The sequence below is a fragment of the Bufo bufo genome, chromosome 9 (genome assembly GCF_905171765.1).
Source record: "Bufo bufo chromosome 9, aBufBuf1.1, whole genome shotgun sequence".
Lineage (NCBI taxonomy): Eukaryota > Metazoa > Chordata > Amphibia > Anura > Bufonidae > Bufo > Bufo bufo.
The window spans coordinates 9,658,636-9,679,863 of record NC_053397.1 but is presented as its reverse complement, the minus strand read 5'-3'; the positions used below and the strand labels follow the sequence as shown (position 1 = coordinate 9,679,863).

Here is a 21,228-nt window from a genome sequence, read left to right as displayed (position 1 = left end):
AATGTGGTGACAGACTCCCTTTAAGGCCATCTGTCCACCAGCTGAAGCTCAACAGAAGATGGGTGTTGCAACAGGACAACGACCCAAAGCATAGAAGTAAATCAACAACAGAATGGCTTAAACAGAAGAAAATACGCCTTCTGGAGTGGCCCAGTCAGAGTCCTGACCTCAACCCGATTGAGATGCTGTGACATGACCTCAAGAAAGCGATTCGCACCAGACATCCCAAGAATATTACTAAACTGAAACAGTTCTGTAAAGAGGAATGGTGAAGAATTACACCTGACCGTTGTGCACGTCTGATCTGCACCTACAGGAAACGTTTGGTTGAAGTTATTGCTGCCAAAGGAGGTTCAACCAGTTATTAAATACAAGGGTTCACATACTTCTTCCACCTGCACTGTGAATGTTTACATGGTGTGTTCAATAAAAACATGGTAACATTTAATTCTTTGTGTTATTAGTTTAAGCCGACTGTGATTGTCTATTGTTGTGACTTAGATGAAGATCAGATCACATTTTATGACCAATTTGTGCAGAAATCCATATCATTCCAAAGGCTTCACATACTTTTTCTTGCAACTGTATATATACAGGATTTATGTTAGGTGGAGAGGGAGCTGTGATTCCCCTGCTACACAGAAAAGGGGCTATTAAGCGCCTCCATATTTGAATATTTAATTATTTTCTTTTACATAGGAGGCAGTATTATAGTAGTTATATTCTTGTGCATAGGAGCAGTATTATAGTAGTTATATTCTAGTACATAGGAGCAGTATTATAGTAGTTATATTCTTGTACATAGGAGCAGCATTATAGTAGTTATATTCTTGTACATAGGAGCAGTATTATAGTAGTTATATTCTTGTATATAGGAGCAGTATTATAGTAGCTATATTCTTGTACATAGGAGGCAGTATTATAGTAGTTATATTCTTGTACATAGGAGGCAGTATTATAGTAGTTATATTCCTGTACATAGGAGGCAGTATTATAGTAGTTATATTCTTGTACATAGGAGCAGTATTATAGTAGTTATATTCTTGTACATAGGAGGCAGTATTATAGTAGTTATATTCTTGTACATAGGAGACAGTATTATAGTAGTTATATTCTTGTACATAGAAGGCAGTATTATAGTAGTTATATACTTGTACATAGGAGCAGTATTATAGTAGTTATATTCTTGTACATAGAAGCAGTATTATAGTAGTTATATTCTTGTACATAGGAGCAGTATTATAGTAGTTATATTCTTGTACATAGGAGCAGCATTATAGTAGTTATATTCTTGTACATAGGAGCAGTATTATAGTAGTTATATTCTTGTACATAGGAGCAGTATTATAGTGGTTATATTCTTGTACATAGGAGCAGTATTATAGTAGTTATATTCTTGTACATAGCAGTATTATAGTAGTTATATTCTTGTACATAGGAGCAGTATTATAGTAGTTATATTCCTGTACATAGGAGGCAGTATTATAGTAGTTATATTCTTGTACATAGGGGCAGTATTATAGTAGTTATATTCTTGTACATAGGGGCAGTATTATAGTAGTTATATTCTTGTACATAGGAGCAGTATTATAGTAGTTATATTCCTGTACATAGGAGCAGCATTATAGTAGTTATATTCTTGTACATAGGAGGCAGTATTATAGTAGTTATATTCCTATACATAGGAGCAGTATTATAGTAGTTATATTCTTGTACATAGGAGCAGTATTATAGTAGTTATATTCCTGTACATAGGAGCAGCATTATAGTAGTTATATTCTTGTACATAGGAGGCAGTATTATAGTAGTTATATTCCTATACATAGGAGCAGTATTATAGTAGTTATATTCTTGTACATAGGAGCAGTATTATAGTAGTTATATTCTTGTACATAGGAGCAGTATTATAGTAGTTATTATCTTGTACATAGGAGGCAGTATTATAGTAGTTATATTCTTGTATATAGGAGGCAGTATTATAGTAGTTATATTCTTGTACATAGGAGGCAGTATTATAGTAGTTATATTCTTGTACATAGGGGCAGTATTATAGTAGTTATATTCTTGTAAATAGGAGGCAGTATTATAGTAGTTATATTCCTGTACATAGGAGGCAGTATTATAGTAGTTATATTCTTGTACATAGGAGCAGTATTATAGTAGTTATATTCCTGTACATAGGAGCAGCATTATAGTAGTTATATTCTTGTACATAGGAGGCAGTATTATAGTAGTTATATTCCTATACATAGGAGCAGTATTATAGTAGTTATATTCTTGTAAATAGGAGGCAGTATTATAGTAGTTATATTCCTGTACATAGGAGGCAGTATTATAGTAGTTATATTCTTGTACATAGGAGCAGTATTATAATAGTTATATTCTTTTACATAGGAGGCAGTATTATAGTAGTTATATTCCTATACATAGGAGCAGTATTATAGTAGTTATATTCCTATACATAGGAGCAGTATTATAGTAGTTATATTCTTGTACATAGGAGGCAGTATTATAGTTGTTATATTCTTGTACATATGAGCAGTATTATAGTAGTTATATTCTTGTACATAGGAGGCAGTATTATAGTAGTTATATTCTTGTACATAGGAGCAGTATTATAGTAGTTATATTCTTGTACATAGGAGGCGGTATTATAGTAGTTATATTCCTATACATAGGAGGCAGTATTATAGTAGTTATATTCTTGTACATAGGAGCAGTATTATAGTAGTTATATTCTTGTACATATGAGCAGTATTATAGTAGTTATATTCTTGTACATAGGAGCAGTATTATAGTAGTTATATTCTTGTACATAGGAGCAGTATTATAGTAGTTATATTCTTGTACATAGGAGCAGTATTATAGTAGTTATATTCTTGCACATAGATGAGTATTATAGTAGTTATATTCTTGTACATAGGAGCAGTATTATAGTAGTTATATTCTTGTACATAGGAGCAGTATTATAGTAGTTATATTCTTGTACATAGGAGCAGTATTATAGTAGTTATATTCTTGTACATAGGAGGCAGTATTATAGTAGTTATATTCTTGTACATAGGAGGCAGTATTATAGTAGTTATATTCTTGTACATAGGAGCAGTATTATAGTAGTTATATTCTTGTACATAGGAGCAGTATTATAGTAGTTGTATTCTTGTACATAGGAGGCAGTATTATAGTAGTTGTATTCTTGTACATAGGAGGCAGTATTATAGTAGTTATATTCTTGTACATAGGAGGCAGTATTATAGTAGTTGTATTCTTGTACATAGGAGGCAGTATTATAGTAGTTATATTCTTGGACATAGGAGCAGTATTATAGTAGTTATATTCTTGTACATAGGAGCAGTATTATAGTAGTTATATTCATGCACATAGGAGCAGTATTATAGTAGTTATATTCTTGTACATAGGAGCAGTATTATAGTAGTTATATTCTTGTACATAGGAGCAGTATTATAGTAGTTATATTCTTGTACATAGGAGCAGTATTATAGTAGTTATATTCTTGTACACAGGAGCAGTATTATAGTAGATATATTCTTGTACATAGGAGCAGTATTATAGTAGTTATATTCTTGTACATAGGAGCAGTATTATAGTAGTTATATTCTTGTACATAGGAGCAGTATTATAGTAGTTATATTCTTGTACATAGAAGCAGTATTATAGTAGTTATATTCTTGTACATAGGAGCAGTATTATAGTAGTTATATTCTTGTACATAGGAGCAGTATTATAGTAGTTATATTCTTGTACATATGAGCAGTAATATACTAGTTATATTCTTGTACATAGGAGGCAGTATTATAGTAGTTATATTCTTGTACATAGGAGCAGTATTATAGTAGTTATATTCTTGTACATAGGAGCAGTATTATAGTAGTTATATTCTTGTACATATGAGCAGTAATATACTAGTTATATTCTTGTACATAGCAGGCAGTATTATAGTAGTTATATTCTTGTACATAGGAGCAGTATTATAGTAGTTATATTCTTGTACATAGGAGACAGTATTATAGTAGTTATATTCTTGTACTTAGGTGGCAGTATTATAGTAGTTATATTCTTGTACATAGGAGCAGTATTATAGTAGTTATATTCTTGCACATAGGAGGCAGTATTATAGTAGTTATATTCTTGTACATAGGAGCAGTATTATAGTAGTTATATTCTTGTACATAGGAGCAGTATTATAGTAGTTATATTCTTGTACATAGAAGCAGTATTATAGTAGTTATATTCTTGTACATAGGAGCAGTATTATAGTAGTTATATTCTTGTACATAGGAGCAGTATTATAGTAGTTATATTCCTGTACATAGGAGCAGTATTATAGTAGTTATATTCCTGTACATAGGAGCAGTATTATAGTAGTTATATTCTTGTACATAAGAGGCAGTATTATAGTAGCTTTATTATTGTATATAGGGGGTAGTATTATAGATCTCATCTTCTTATTTGGTCCTCAACTTCCCTAGTGGGTGCAACAAGTAATATATAGTATTATGTTACTCTTGGCACTGACGGTCCATCTTTCACTGTCATTTACAAGAAGATATATAACCGCCGGGCCCATGGAAAGGTCATTAGCCGCACAATAACTGCGCTCACACTTCTCCTTTACCAGCCTCGAAAACATATTACTTGAGTTTGTTGAATTGCAAGAGACAAAATGCAACAGAAAATTGCTTTGATAAATGACTGATATTTAGTTGCTTTGCTTTAATAGCAGTCATTTCAATGTGGCCGCTGAACATGCACTTCACAGCCGAGACCTTTAGAAGCGAGCGGTCAAGAGTTGAATGAGGAAAGGTAAAAGAATCATTTATTTTTTTGATTATGGTTTTTGCGCTCGGCCTGAAGGACCCGGGTGTAATGTTAGCGATAAGAGGCGATGTCAAGCTTCATAGATATATGAATATACTTGTCACGTCAGGTAGAAAGCCTGCCAGTCACACTGAAAGGAAACCACTAATTACAGGGGAAAATTGCCGCTCCGCCTGACACTGACCAGAAGCAGGAATCCTATTAACTCTTCTTTTTCCAGCAGGGAACCAGTATCAAGCCAAATTCCTGTTTAGCCTTTACAAATTTAAAGGGGCAGTAAAACATAAGGTGGAATTACTCAGTATTTGATTACAGCCGACAAGTTACAAGAATTTACTTTATTTGCCCTGCAAATTCCTCCATTTAGAAAACAACTACCTCTGGGCAATCAAAATCAACTTCCCTTCTTGTCGCAGATGTTCTTGCCGAATGCTAAGGCTTGGCTAGCGAGGGGTGTGAGAAGTAGGGGTTGATTGGCCGGATTTTACTCAGCCGATGATTGGCGTTTTAAGTTGCGTTGGGACTTCCAGCTGGAAGAGGAGGACAGAGAGCTGCCGGACACAGAGCCTTCCCTGTGATAGATGCAGAACCCACACAGGTGAGGCCGGCTTCACATCACCGTTTAGCTGGATCTGTCAGAAGAACAGAAAAAGAAACCAGATCCGTTATTTTGAGTATCCGTTTTTGCATTCGTTTTTATCAGTTCCGTCAGAGATCCGTTATTTTAGACAGGAGGAAAAAGTCCTGCATGCACGGCTTTATCTCCAGTCTAAAATTACGGATCTCTGATGGAACTGACCAAAAAAAAAAACGGATGCAAAATGAGCACAACAGATGATCAGAATAAGGGATCCGCTTTTTCATTTATTTTTCTTTGCCTCTGATGGATCAGGTGATGTGAACCCGGCCTAACGCCGAGGACTGCTGGTGAGATGTGTGAACGTTACCATTACACATAAAACCTATTTATAATAAATTCAGCTAGAATAATCCCTCAGGACGTTCATTGCATGTGAATGGAATTAGCGCAGCCTACTCATACACTTCCATTTACCGCCCCTACATGATGACGCCCTAGGCGGGTGCCTGCTTTGCCTGTGCAAGATTTAGAATATGTAACACTGAGACGTTCCCTGCCAGTTTCTATGGGGGGCATCAGATAAGGTTGATGGGCACGTCATGAGAAAGTAGGGGCCAGGTATATCCGATAGGAGGGTGAATGCCAACCCTGCAGAGGAGCCAGCATAGCCCCTGCCTGGACTACAAATAAGCAGTTAGTGTTCTTGTATCCCACTTCGCTGGTACAAATCATTCAGCGAGTTCAGAACTAAATAACTAACCGTGAAGTTGTGTGTTTGTAGAAAAAAAAAAAATCAATAGACGTAATATAAGAAAGATTGTTCTGTTTCTACCCGCAGAGCTTAGATGGCAACATCCGACTCCTCGCCACGACATGGCAAAGATCAATTTACCAGCCCGCTCCAGCCTCTGCAAAATGCTAATTGCCTGCAGCCCCCCCGTCTCCCGCGCCCCAGCACCCCCTTCTCCGGCTAATCCCTGCAATGTTCATTTCGCCTGGAACAGATGCCAGGTTGCTTTCTCCTAATGAAAATGATTTTGCAGCAAAAAGGAAAAAATAAAAACCCTCCCTGTATTCCCTTCCCCTGACGGCGCGCTCCCATTTATCACGCTGACAAGGTAAAATAGAAGCAGATGCAACAATAGGTCTAATGGTCGAACTGACTGTTATTGATCCGGTGCCACCGCGGCTAATTAATAGTCCACCAAGTATGTGCTGCCGTCAGATACACGTCTGGAGATGTTTCCTTTATCTACCAAGGCTTCATGGCTTGTTCATAAGACAGCGCCGGTGCATAATTTATAGCTACAAAGGAGCCTGATTAATTAATGGAGGAGTAGGTGGGTGATAGCGAACGACTCCGCGCCGAGGAGACCGGCAACAATAACCGCGCCGCCTGCTCTCCGCAAGAAAGGTTCCTCAAAGTGACATGAACATTGTGCGATGTGACTATGTGGCTGCAATGGGGCCCTATGAGAAAGGGGCCACAACCCAGGTTGGTCCCATCCCCTTTGTTATTGAGTGGCAACAAAAGATGCAGCAAAAGGAAGGGCCGAGGAACCGGCCAGGGGTCATAGGAAGGGTTACCCCACTGTGGGGGCCCATTGTGATCACAGCTATGGGGCCCCCTCTCCTCTGTTTATGCTACTGGATGTGCTGGATATAAAGTCTATGCTGTTCAAATAAAGCAGCAACAGGGGGCGCTGAAGACCCTTGGGCTACCATAGATACACAATTAGGGGAAGCCATAATACTAGTCACATGACATAGTTCATATCTATATCTCACGTATCATATGGTAAATATGGAGGCGCCATAAAGAATGACATCATAGAGTCAACATGTGCAACAATGTATATGAATGAGGTCATCATATACAGTATTATACATGAATGATGTCATCATATGCAGTAATATAAATGATATCATATACAATAATATACATGAATGATGTTGTCATATGCAGTGATATACATGAATGATGTCATCATATACAGTAATATACATGAATGATGTCATCATGTGCAGTAATATACATTAATGATGTCATCATCCGCAGTATTACACATGGATGATGTCATCATATACAGTAATATACATGAAATATGTCATCATCCGCAGTATTATACATTAATGATGTCATCATATACAGTAATATACATGAATGATGTCATCATATGCAGTATTACACATGGATGATGTCATCATATACAGTAATATACATGAATGATGTCATCATATGCAGTAATATAAATTAATGATGTCATCATATACAATAATATACATGAATGATGTCATCATATGCAGTGATATACATGAATGATGTCATCATATACAGTATTATACATTAATGATGTCATCATATACAGTAATATACATGAATGATGTCATCATATACAGTAATATACATTAATGATGTCATCATATGCAGTGATATACATGAATGATGTCATCATATACAGTAATATACATGAATGATGTCATCATATGCAGTGATATACATGAATGATGTCATCATATACAGTATTATACATTAATGATGTCATCATATACAGTATTATACATGAATGATGTCATCACATGCAGCAATAAGGGCCCCTCATACTTGCATATGACAATGCAGATCAAACATGGATGTACAATACTGATTATTTTTCACATTTTCATCAGTTTCTCGTCGCCATTTGTTCCACTTTTTTACAATTATTCTTTCATGGCCTTTTCGTATCTACGCTGCGCGGTCTACGGGAAATGTGTTTTTCTCTTCAGCTCATTGAGTTCTACAGGATAAAACTATTTAGGGTCATGTAAGGACCGATGAGACTGTGCGGGAGGTCCCTGATCGCTGACAGCGCCAATCCCTCCAGTATGCCCCCCCCACCACCCATGTGTAACGAGGCAGAAGAAGTGCCATGACACTTCCCGCACTACATGGTAGGTGCTAATGGACGGCAGCTTAAATGGTCGCCGTTTAGCGGGGCGATAATATGAATCCCATTGGTAAAGCGCCTGACGTTCGCTCGTGAGATCCTTTTATCACTTAATAAGGAGGTTCGCGTCCTAGTAAATTCTACACCGATGCTCCGGCGCTCACAATCCTCCAGCTATTTTACCAGGAGAGATCATTACATAATCATTCATCACATGGCGAAGAAATACATTCGCTCCCGTTCTTTCAAGAGAACGGTGTGGAAAGCCGCTGAGGCAAATCCGCGAAAATATTCCCAAAACATTTTAACAAAAGTGAAAGTCATAACAAAAAAGTCCTAAATGTCAAATGCAATCATTGAGGCAGAACGCGTCTCCGTTTATCTTCGCGAATGGGGCCTATGATGTCACATCCATACTAGTTTCCAATATGAAGGGCCTTTGTGCTCCGTCGTAGCCCTTGGAGAAACAGCGCCACACCCGTCCATGGGCGGTGTCCGGTATTGCAGCCGAGTTCTACTGAAGCGAATGGTGCCGAGCTGTAATACCACACACGACCTGTGGGCAGGTGTGGCGCTGTTTTGGGAAAAGGCAGCCATGTTTTTCTAATTTTGGACAACCCCTTTAAGTGAGAGAAGTCTACTGAAGGGTTCTGCGGGTCTTTTATTTTGGAAGTTGGGAGGGTTCCATTAAAGGGAATGCTTACCTGAAATCATGATGTCTGACGCTCCTGCACAGCAAACTGAAGTCTTATTGGTAAGCAGGATTCTTACAAAATGTACATCTGATATCCAAAAAATTTATTACAGGGAGTGTCCATTTTTGCAACCATTTTTATCATCTAAAATTAAAAAGGAGGCAATTTTTCCAAATCGTCTTCATTAAAACGTCTCCATTTGTTTGTATATACAGCTCCTACACAGACCTATGTGTCTCCGTGGTTACAGACTACAAACTCCGTGTAGTCAGATCCTGCATTATCTGTCAGGAAAAGAATGCAGGAGGACCAGACTACACGCAGGGCTTGTTTGTGGTCTGTTACCATGGAGACAGACAGACGTGCTCAGGAGCTGTACACAAAAACCAGTAGCAGGTTTTCTGTTGAAACTATTGCCAATTTGCTTATATTATAAATGGTTGCATAAATGTGCACGCCCTTACAATCTCATCTAGAAAGAAGGAAGCGCACTTACTTTTTCTGCTGATTGCGACGTTCCAAAGAATATTGGAATGAAAGCCAGCCACACTATGCAGGTTGTATACATTGTGAAACCTATGGGCTTGGCTTCGTTGAAATTCTCCGGCACGCCCCTTGTTTTGATGGCGTAAACCGTACAAGTCACCATGAGAAGGATGCTGTATCCCAAAGAACAAATAATTTGTAGATCCGTAATGTCACATTTCAGGACGCCGCGTCTCTGCCCCGGATCCACCGTCTCCTGCCCGTAGTCAATGACGGTGTTCGGAGGGTTGACGCCAAACCAGATAAAAACTCCCAGTAGTTGGATGGATATCAAACTGGAGGTGATGGCCAACTGCGAGGTGGGGCTGATGAGCCGAGGAGCCGTCACCGACTTCTTACCTTGTTCAAAGATTCGATAAATCCTGTTGGTTTTCGTTAAGAGAGCGGCGTAACTGATGCACATTCCCAACCCCAAGAAAATGCGCCGGAAGGAGCAGACGGCCAGGTCGGGTTTGGCGATCATAAGAAACGTGATGATGTAGCAGAGGAAGATCCCGGTCAAGAGGACGTAGCTGAGTTCCCTCCCGGAGGCCCTTACGATGGGGGTGTCATTATACCGTATGAAGGTTGCCATAACAAAGATGGTGGCGATGATGCCGAGCATTGCAAGGAAGACGGGGATCACGGCCCACGGGGAGTGCCACTCCAGCTTGATGATAGGGATGGGGTCACAGCCGGTGCGGTTACGGTTTGGGCGCATGTTAAAATCACACCGGTAACAGGTGACCTCATCCAGCAGGTACTTGTAGCCATCGCAGAGGTCGCATTGCCAGCAGCACGGCATGCCTTTGGCTATCTTCTTCCTCTCGCCCATTTTGCATGGCAAGCTGCAGACGGAAGGCGGGATTTCGTGCGTTGATTTCGACCACTGCATGTCTTCAATCTGCAAGAAAAGCGATGGGGAGAATTAAGAAAAGACCAAGACTCACACATTGGATTCACAGATCAGCTTAAAGGGCGTCTCTACCCACAGAAAATTTACCCGTGGATACAATCAGACTCTACAGACTTGCTCAGCAATGGGGAAATTGTTTAGTAAAATTGTTCTTTTATGTCCCAAAATTCAGGATCGTTTCAGCCAGTGTCAAATTCTCACCGCTCCTGGAGTGGGCGTGGCCTCATTTATCAAATGTGTCGCAACCAATCAGAGTTAGAGAAGTGAAACCTTGATTCTGACTGGTTTCTATGGACAATGAGGCTACACCTTCTCTGACAACCAGTCTAAGCAAATTTAGTTGTCACATCAGTGGTTGCCGCTATCATTTCTTTGTATTTTAAATTGTGCTCTCTATGTATGTACCCTTATATTTCTCACTGCTGGGGGTTTGTTACAATTGCATGAACCCTGTGTGAAATAAACACCCCAGACAGGAGACTGATACATTTCCCCCACATTGATACATTTTGTAACAATTTATGATGGCAGGAGAGATGTTGACCTGTTTAGCTCCAGACTGGATACATTGTATCAAACTGTGACATATTCTAAGTCAGGGGGTCAGCAAACTTCGGCACGCCACCTGCTGTGAAACTACAACTCCCAGCATGCACACTTGCTCAGCTATTCTCAGAACTTCCATGGAAATGAATGGAGCCTGCTGGGAGATGTAGTTTCACAACAGCTGGATTGGCGGAGGTCTTTATGGGTTTTTATATAAGCCAGGTTGATCCCATTCACTGACAGCATGCAGGACGGGAAACAAAAGATACTTTGCAGAACCTTGAATTATAAAATGATTTATTGATATTCGTTACACTTTTCCCGAACACTTTTTCCCTATATTGCCTCGCGTTCCTCCATCTTTTTCTCGTGCATGACAACCTTCCGCTCCAAACCTCCGTCTACACCCCCTGCGCCATTGTTCCTCTTAGGCCTCTTTCACACTACCATTTTTTTTTTCCGTTTTGCGGGTCGTTTTTTGCGTTCCGTATACGGAACCATTAATTTCAATGGTTCCGCAAAAAAAACATAATGTACTCCGTATGCATTCTGTTTCCGTATTTCCGTTCCGTTGAAAGATAGAACATGTACTATTATTGCCCGCAAATCATGTTCCGTGGCTCCATTCAAGTCAATGGGTCCACAAAAAAAATGGAAAACATACGGAAATGCATCCGTATGTGTTCTGTATCCGTTCCGTTTTTGCGGAACCATCTATTGAAAATTTTATGCCCAGCCCAATTTTTTCTATGTAATTACTGTATACTCTATATGCCATACGGAAAAACGGAACGGAAACACTACGAAAAAAAAAAACGGAACAACGGATCCGTGAAAAACGGACCGCAAAACACTGAAATAGGCCTCATGCACACGACAGTGTTTTTTCGCTGTCAGTGATTTTGCTTCAGTGGTCCGTGTCCGATTTTGCTTCAGTTGTGTTTCCTTGTGTCTTCTTTTTTTTTGTCTGACAGGGGAAAAAAAGGAAGGTTAGAAAAAAAGGTCTTGTAGAAAAAAAACCGACACGGATGACATACCAGTTGTGCATCAGTTTTTTTTGACGGACCCATTGACTTGAATGGGTCCGTCCTCCGTTTTCCACTGACAAGAATAGGACAGGTTATATTTTTTTGACGGACTGGAATCACGGATCACGGACGCGGAGAAAAAACGGAGGACTATTAGTTTTTTTTCACAGCTCCATAGAAATGAATGGGATCTCTGCTAAACTGTGAAAAATGACGGAACGGATGCGGATGCACACAACGGTCGTGTGCATGAGGCCTAAATATGCGGCCCCCTGCTCTGTCTCCTCCATCATTCTGTGTGGCTTAGTCCGTCTGCCTCCTTGGATTTCAGAGCTTGACTAGTTGTGTGAACTTCAAGAGAAGTGACAGGCCACAGATAACTCATTTACCCACGCGTCCTGCGCTCGGAGATAGCGGCGACACAGGGCTGTAATTATGGAGACTTCTTTCGCTCGCTTGGTTACAATATACCCAGATAGCTTTATACCAGCAGCGGCACAAAGATTTGCAACTCTTCTTTCACCTCTGGCTGCAAAAAAGCTAATGAAATGCAAGCCGCCCGATAAGCTGTGTGGAAAGAAGAGATTAGGAGACGGATTTGCACTCGGAAGCATCATGCAAAAATCCGTGTTGTCAGGGATATAATTGGTGCCCAACTCCAACCTTCTGCCGGGAATGAAATACTTCCGATAAAGACGTTTTATGCCGCCATATACACACCAGATGGACCTGCAGACCCTTAAGTCTGTCCATGCCATCATTTGGAAGGGTGTCAGGCATAGAGGAGAATGCACAATGGAGCTGACTGAGATGGCGCCTTCCACCGCTGAATGACACGGCGACACTGCGGTAGAGAATGCTGGACGCGTTTGAAAGCGGATAGGAACAGGTGCATATTGTTCTGACCATAAAGACTCGGGTTTTTAATTTATTTCAACACCGGCGCCTGCCAAAAACTACACTCGAAGCCAACAAAGGTGCGGAGAGCGAAGAGGAGGAAACAAAAACGATGGCGACGCCTCGGATAAAATATAATGAGACATGAGAAAAATGAGACTTCAAGTGAGCGGCGCCGCAGCGCGAGATTCACGTGGAAATGTGGGGACATTTGTATCACTTATCTCCGTGATGCCAAGATCCTCCTGTGGACATTCAGAGCCGCCCCGACCTCATAATAGGCCAGTTTCACGTGGACGTAAAAGGATGCAGTTAATGGCCCAAGACCTGGGACCCTCATGTGAGCCAAACTTAGGCTCCTTGCAGACGAGCGAGCGTTCCGCACAGGTGCAATGCGTGGTGCAAACGCATTGCGCCCGCATTGAATCCGGACCCATTCATTTCAATGGGGCTGTGCACATGGGAGTTGTTTTTCACCCAGAATCACTTGTGCTTTGCGTGAAAATCGCAGCATGTTCTATATTCTGCCATTTTCACACAGAAATGGCCCTATAGAAATGAATGGGGCCGCGTGAAAATCGCATACGCAAGCAAGTGCACCTGGCGCCTGTCTCCATCAGAGCTCACAAGTGAAATTCCACGTTAACCTATCAGTATGTGCTTTGTAGGGGGGAGGGGGAAGCAACCAGAGGAAACCCACACAAATCCAGTAAGAACATACAACCTCCATGCAGAAGTTGACCTTGGTCAGATTCAAACCTAGGACCCCACAGCTAACCACTGAGCCACCACGCTGTCTGTATCCGCAGCTATGCCCTGTTTAAGGCTGAGTTCACACGGGCGAGATTTCCGCGCGGGTGCAATGCGGTAGGTGAACGTATTGCACCCGCTCTGAATCCGGCACCATTCATTTCTATGGGGCTGTGTACATGAGCGTTTTTTTTCACGCATCACTTCTGCAATGCTTTAAAATCGCAGCATGTTCTATATTCTGCGTTTGTAACGCAGGACAGGCCCCATAGAAGTGAATGGGGCTGCGTGAAAAACGCATTGCATCCGCAAGCAAGTGCGGGTGCGATGCGTTTTTCACTGATGGTTGCTAAGAGATGTTGTTTGTAAACCTTCAGTTTTTTATCACGCGCGTGAAAAACGCATCAAAACGCATCGCACCCGCGCGGAAAAAACTGAACAACTAAACGCAATCGCAGACAAAACTGACTGAACTTGCTTGCAAAATAGTGCGAGTTTCACTGAACGCACCCTGAACACATCCTGAGCCAATCCATCACGCCCGTGTGAACCCAGCCTAATACTCCAGTCACACCCAAAGCTGCACTCAGAATTCTACTAGTTTCCCCCTGGAATCTGTCAGCAGAGATCTTATATCTTACTGTGTGCACACTGCATCGCCCTCTTCTTGGTTCTGTTTCCGGTAAAGCTGGCTGCTATGACTATGCAACACAATGCATTTTTCTGTTTCAAGATCTCTGCTTGCTGCCAGCGCATAGGAAATTCTCCACAGGCTGTACAATTCTAGTGCAGACGATGGCTTGCCCACAGTGTAAGGCCTCATGCACACGACCGTTTTTCGGGTCCGCATCCGAGCCGCAGTTTTGGCGGCTCGGGTGCGGACCCATTCACTTCAATGGGGCCGCAAAAGATGTATGCTGTCCGCATCGTTCCGAGGCCCCCACAAAAAAAATATAACACGGACAAGAATAGGCATTTCTACAATGGGCCGCCCGTTCCATTCCGCAAATTGCGAAAGGCACATGGGAGGCTTCAGTTTTTTGCGAATCCGTGGTTTGTGAAAACGGCACGGTCGTGTGCATAAGGCCTATAAAGTATACACAATCCTCTCTGAGCTAAACAGCCTGGACTTCAGACTGATACTTGCACTGATACATTGCAACAAACTATCAGATGAGGAGAGAGATTTGTGCTGCTGATGTGTTTACCTGTAAACTGGATACACTTGTAGCAAACCCTTAGCTATTATGTCTGTACATCCTCTAGGCATAAGAATATTTCTATTCACTTGCAGCAAGCAGAGGTCTTGAAACACAAAAAATATATTAGAAAGTTGCAAAATGTTTCACTATACAATAATTAAAGGTGATGTCCGGCAAAAATTTGTTCTGCAGTTTTCAAACCAGCACCTGGATCTGGATGCTTTTGTTATTCAATAAAATAATTCAATAAAAGGTATCTGTATAGAGCCAAGTGCTGTTCTTTTTCTTATTTCTCTGTCCAGACTGATGCACAAGTTCCATCCTTCAACTGCCTCCTGAGCTGTGACAGGGAGAGAGCTGCAGCAGATATGATATGCCCCCTTAGCTGTAGCAGAAAGGACATGCCCCCTGAGATACAGTAGAAAGGACATGCTGACTGAGCTGCAGCAGAAAGGACATGCCCCCTTAGCTGCAGCAGAAAGGTAATGCCGACGGAGCTACAGCAGAAAGGACATGCCGACGGAGCTACAGCAGAAAGGACATGCCGACGGAGCTACAGCAGAAAGGACATGCCGACGGAGCTACAGCAGAAAGGACATGCCGACTGAGCTACAGCAGAAAGGACATGCCGACTGAGCTACAGCAGAAAGGACATGCCGACTGAGCTACAGCAGAAAGGACATGCCGACTGAGCTACAGCAGAAAGTAAATGCCGACTGAGCTACAGCAGAAAGGACATGCCGACTGAGCTACAGCAGAAAGGACATGCCGACTGAGCTACAGCAGAAAGGACATGCCCCCTGAGCTACAGCAGAAAGGACATGCCGACTGAGCTACAGCAGAAAGGACATGCCGACTGAGCTACAGCAGAAAGGACATGCCGAATGAGCTACAGCAGAAAGGACATGCCGACTGAGCTACAGCAGAAAAGACATGCCGACTGAGCTACAGCAGAAAGGACTCGCCCCCTGAGCTGCAGAAGAAAGGGCACACCCATGAGCTACAGAAGAAAGGGCACAAGCATGAGCTACAGAAGAAAGGGCACACCCATGAGCTACAGAAGAAAGGGCACACCCATGAGCTACAGAAGAAAGGGCACACCCATGAGCTACAGAAGAAAGGGCACACCCATGAGCTGCCAGATTGATATAAATCTAGCCCAGCAATTGGAACAGTGAATGGGGAGATCGCTGGATCCATGGGAGGTGCAGGGCTGGTTCTAGCTCTGTTAGTAAGAGACTCTCGTGTACTTTATACAGTATGTGCTCTGAGTTTCATTTTTCACATAAATCATGGGACAACCCCTTTAAGATTTATTTCCATAAAACTGAAGTCCCCTTTAATACACCGCACCTCCAGTCTGGTGATTTCCCTCTTACTTGGGGACGTACATAAAATTCACGCTCTAGTTACAAATGTAGGATTCGCGGTGTGATTACGAGACGTTCCTTTGATCTCGGCGTTGCGTTCTCAGTACGTTTCATGAGAATGTAGCTACGAACCATAACAAGCCTTATCAGCAGCGTCCACATGGCTGGCCGCGGTCAGAGCCGATACGCCCCTGTGCTGCTGACCGTCACTCCCTGGACACGTGCCGCCTCTGCGCCATTTCCATCTGACCTTCGTGCTGTGATGTCTGAGAATCCGATTCCTCTATGTCACACTCAGGCCTTCGGACGGCAGCGAGGACTCTCCTGATGAATAGGGACGAGGCTCCGCTAGTCCTTTCTCCTTCATTCATGACCTATCACCGCGCAACAATGATAAACATGTGATTTATACTAAAATGAGCGCGCTGATTCCAAATACGAACTGACACGTCTAGATTTTAACCCCTTAAGGACCCTGGGATTTCCCATTTTAGCATTTTTCTTTTTCACTCCCCGCCTCCCCAAAGTCCTAACTTTTTTATTTTTCAATTCACATATGAGGGCTTATTTTTTGAGGGACAAGTTTTACTTTCTAATGGCACCACGGTTGCGTACCATGTAGTAGGAAGTGGTAAAAAAAATTCCAAATGGGGTAGAATTGGGAAAAAACACAATTATGATAAAGGTTTTTATTAAATTTTTTTACACTGTACACTCTGCGGTAAAATTGACCTGTTATCTTCATTCTCCAGGTCAGTACAGTTACAGCGATACCACACTTGTATAATTTTTCTTGCGTTTTAATACTGAAAAAAAAAAATACAATTTTTTAATAACCATATTATGACCCCTATAACTTTTTATAGTTATGTGTACAGGGCTCATTTTTAGCGGGACGATCTATTCTTTTCAGTGATACCAATTTAAAGTGTGTGCTACTTTTTGATCACTTTTTATAAAAAAAATTATTGGGTAGTTGAAGTGACAAAAAATGGCAAATAGGCTGTTTTTATTTTTTTCCTCGTTGCGCCATTTGCCGTCTACCATTAATATTGTTAGATTTTAATAGTATGGGCATTTTCGCACACGGCAATGCCCATGATGTTAATTTTTTTATTGTTTAAAGAGGACCTTTCACCGATTCTTACCCTATGAACTAACTATACAGATATGTAGAGCGGCGCCCGGGGATCTCACTGCACTTACTATTATCCCCGGGCGCCGCTCCGTTCTCCCGCTATGCCCTCCGGTATCTCCGCTCACTAAGTTATAGTAGGCGGAGATACCAGTCCCTAAGTTATGGTAGGCGGAGTCTGCCCTAGCGCTGGCCAATCGCAGCGCAGAGCTCACAGCCTGGGAGGTTATTTTCTCCCAGGCTGTGAGCTCTGCAATGCGATTGGCCAGCGCTAGGGCAGACTCCGCCTACCATAACTTAGGGAACGGAGATACCGGAGGGCATAGCAGGAGAACGGAGCGGCGCCCGGGGATAATAGTAAGTGCAGTGAGATCCCCGGGCGCCGCTCCACATGTATGTATACTTAGTTCATAGGGTAAGAATCGGTGAAAGGTCCTCTTTAAGTATTTTTATTTTTATTTTAAAGAAAGGGGAGTGATTTGAACTTTTTTTTTACTTTTTTAAGTCACTTTGGGTGACTATAACTGGAAATCATTAGATTGCCTATTGTGTTCATTGAGGTCTATATAGACACTATTTATGGTGATCGCATACATGTGCCGCGGGTCTCTGCTATTTAAAATAGCAGAAACCAGCGGCTATGGCGCCCCCGCACGTACGAGTGGGCGCCATGTTTGGGGACTGGACTTGTACATGTACGGCAGAGGTCCTTAGCCTCTTAAGGACACAGGGTGTACAGGTACGCCCTGATGTCCTGGTACTTAAGGACACAGGGCGTACCTGTACGCCCTGTGTATTTCCGATTACCGCCGCGCGGCGGGCAGAACTGGGTGCCTGCTGAAATCAATCAGCAGGCACCATGGGTCAATGCCGAGGGGGGTCCTGTGACCCGCACGTATCGGCGATCGCTGCGGATTAACCCCTTCTATGCCGCTGACCGCGGCATAGAAAGTGTTTGTGTCGGGTGAGCGCATCGAGTCCCCGCGCTGCTTTGGCAGGGACTTGCTGTCTTAGAAGGCAGCCCGATGCCGTGCAGAGGCTGCCCAATGCCTTGCACAGCATCGGGACCTGCCTTCTACAGGAGCCAAGGAGATCCAGCCTTACGCCTGTCTCCTAGGCAACCTGTTTGTGTACTACTCACAGTAGTACACAAACAGGCAATGCATTACAATACAAATGTATTGTAATGCATTGCAGAGGGGATCAGACCCCCAAAAGTGAACATCAGAAATAAAGTAAAATTTCTAAAGTAATAAAATTTCTAAAGTAAAAAAGAAAAAAAAAAACACCCCTTTTACCTTATTTTATAATAACAGGAAAAAAAACAAAAAACACACATATTAGGTATCGCCACGTCCATAATGACCTGCTCTATAAATATATCACATGATCCACCCTGTCAGATAAATACCATTAAAAAATTAAAAAATAAAAACGGTGTAAAAAAAGCTATTTTTGTCACCTTACATCACAAAAAGTGCAACACCAAGTGATCAAATAGGCGTATGCCCCCCAAAATAGTACTAAGCTAACCGTCACCTCATCCCGCAAAAAATAAGGCCCTACCTAAGCCAATCGCCCCAAAAATTTAAAAACTATGGCTCGGAATATGGAGTCACTAAAACATCATTTTTTTTGTTTAAAAAATGCTGGTATTGTGTAAAACTTAAGTAAATAAAAGAAAGTATACATATTAGGTATCGCTGCGTCCGTAAGAACCTGCTCTATAAAAATATCACATGACCTAACCCCTCAGGTGAACAACGTAAAAAAAAAAGAAAAAAAAAAGCCATTTTTTGGCACCTTACATCACAAAAAGTGCAATAGCAAGCGATCAAAAAGTCATACGCTCCCCAAAATAGTGCCAATCAAACCATCATCTCATCCCGCAAAAATCATACCCTACCCAAGATAATCGCCCAAAAACTGGAAAAACTTTGGCTCTCAGACTTTTTTTGTTTAAAAAATGAAATCATTATGTAAAACTTACATAAATAAAAAAAAGTAGACATATTAAGTATCGCCGCATCCATAATAACCTTCTCTATAAAAAAATCACATTACCTAACCCCTCAGGTGAATACCGTAAAAAAAAAAAAAAAGTGTAAAAAATGCCATCTTTTTGTCACCTTACATCACAAAAAGTGATCAGAAAGTCATACGAACCCTAAAATAGTGCCAATCAAACCGTCATCTCATCCCGAAAAAAATGTGCCCCTACAAAAGACAGTCACCCAAAAAATAAATAAAACTATGGCTTTCAGAATGTAGAGACACTAAAGAATCATTATTTTTTTTTAAATGCTTTGTTATGTAAAACTGAAACAAATAACAAAAAAAAGTCATATTTGGTATTGTCGCGTCCGTGACAACCTGCTCTATAAAAATACCACATGATCTAACCTGTCAGATGAATGTTGTGAATAACAAAAAATAAAAACAGTGCCAAAACAGCTATTTCTTGTTACCTTGCCTCACAAAAAGTGTAATATAGAGCAACCAAAAATCGCATGTAACCTAAAATAGTACCAACAAAACTGCCACCCTATCCCGTAGTTTCCAAAATGGGGTCACTTTTTTGGAGTTTCTACTTTAGGGGTGCATCAGGGGGGCTTCAAATGGGACATGGTGTATGGCATTCATTTCCTTCTGCGCCCTGCCGTGTGCCCGTACAGCAGTTTACGACCTCATACGGGGTGTTTCTGTAAACTACAGAATCAGGACCATAAATATTGAGTTTTGTTTGGCTGTTAACCCTTGCTTTGTAACTGGAAAAAATGGATTCAAATGAAAAATCTGACAAAAAAGTGAAATTTTTTAATTTTATCTCTATTTTGCATTAATTCTTGTGGAACACCTAAAGGGTTAACAAAGTTTGTAAAATAAGTTTTGAATACCTTGAGGGATGTAGTTTGCAAAATGGGGTCATTTTTGGGTGGTTTCTATTATGTAAGCCTCACCAAGAGACTTCAGACCTGAACTGGTCCTTAAAAAGTGGGTTTTAGAAATTTTTTGAAAAATTTCAAGATTTGCTTCTAAACTTCTAAGCCTTGTAACGTCCCCAAAAAATAAAATGGCATTCCCAAAATGATCCAAACATGAAGTAGACATATGGGGAATGTAAAATTATAACTATTTTTGCAGGTATTTCTATCTATTAGAATAGTTGAGAAATTGAAATTTGGAAATTTCAAAATTTTTGGTAAATTTGGTTTTATTTTTATAAATAAATTTTTAAAAAATTGACTCCATTTTACCACTGTCATGAAGTACAATATGTGACGAAAAAACTATCTCAGAATGGCCTGGATAAGTAAAAGCGTTTTAAAGTTATTCACACATAAAGCGACAATTGTCAGATTTGCAAAAAATGGCCCGGTCCTTAAGGTAAATTATGGCCGTGTCCTTAAGGGGTTAAAGGGTTAAGTACATGCAAAGCCTATTCAGTTAGAATATGAATGCATTATATTGGAGATATTCCAATGGACATGTCCAGAGTCCAGACCTGTCCGGACTTACTCAGGCTGATGTCAGCAGTAAGTATATAAGGCAAGCTGGACAGATTTTGATAAAGTGATCTGTTATAGTGCTATCAGTTTTAAAACTTAAGATGGATAAACGCAAATGTGTTAACGATCCAGACAATTTCTGCTACATATGTGGCAAATACACTACTTATGATCAGCGCAAGAATCTGACAAAGCGAGTGCGTCTTGCAGCTCGGGATGCGTTTGTGCTCGTAGTGCAGAACTTCCTTGGGAGCAGACGAGCTGCAGACTCTGCTGAATCAGTAGACAACACGCGTACAGCACATG

The 21,228-nt window shown here is 41.2% G+C and overlaps 1 protein-coding gene across 1 annotated transcript in view; it reads right to left on the bottom strand.

Annotated features, from left to right (window-relative positions):
* The window catches only part of GRM7 (glutamate metabotropic receptor 7), a 349,469-nt gene that overhangs the window by 86,848 nt on the left and 241,393 nt on the right, over positions 1 to 21,228 (bottom strand). The window contains exon 8 of the mRNA XM_040408112.1: positions 9,541 to 10,473. Within this exon, the coding sequence (XP_040264046.1) occupies positions 9,541 to 10,473 (933 nt within the window). The remainder of the gene's footprint in view (positions 1 to 9,540; positions 10,474 to 21,228) is intronic.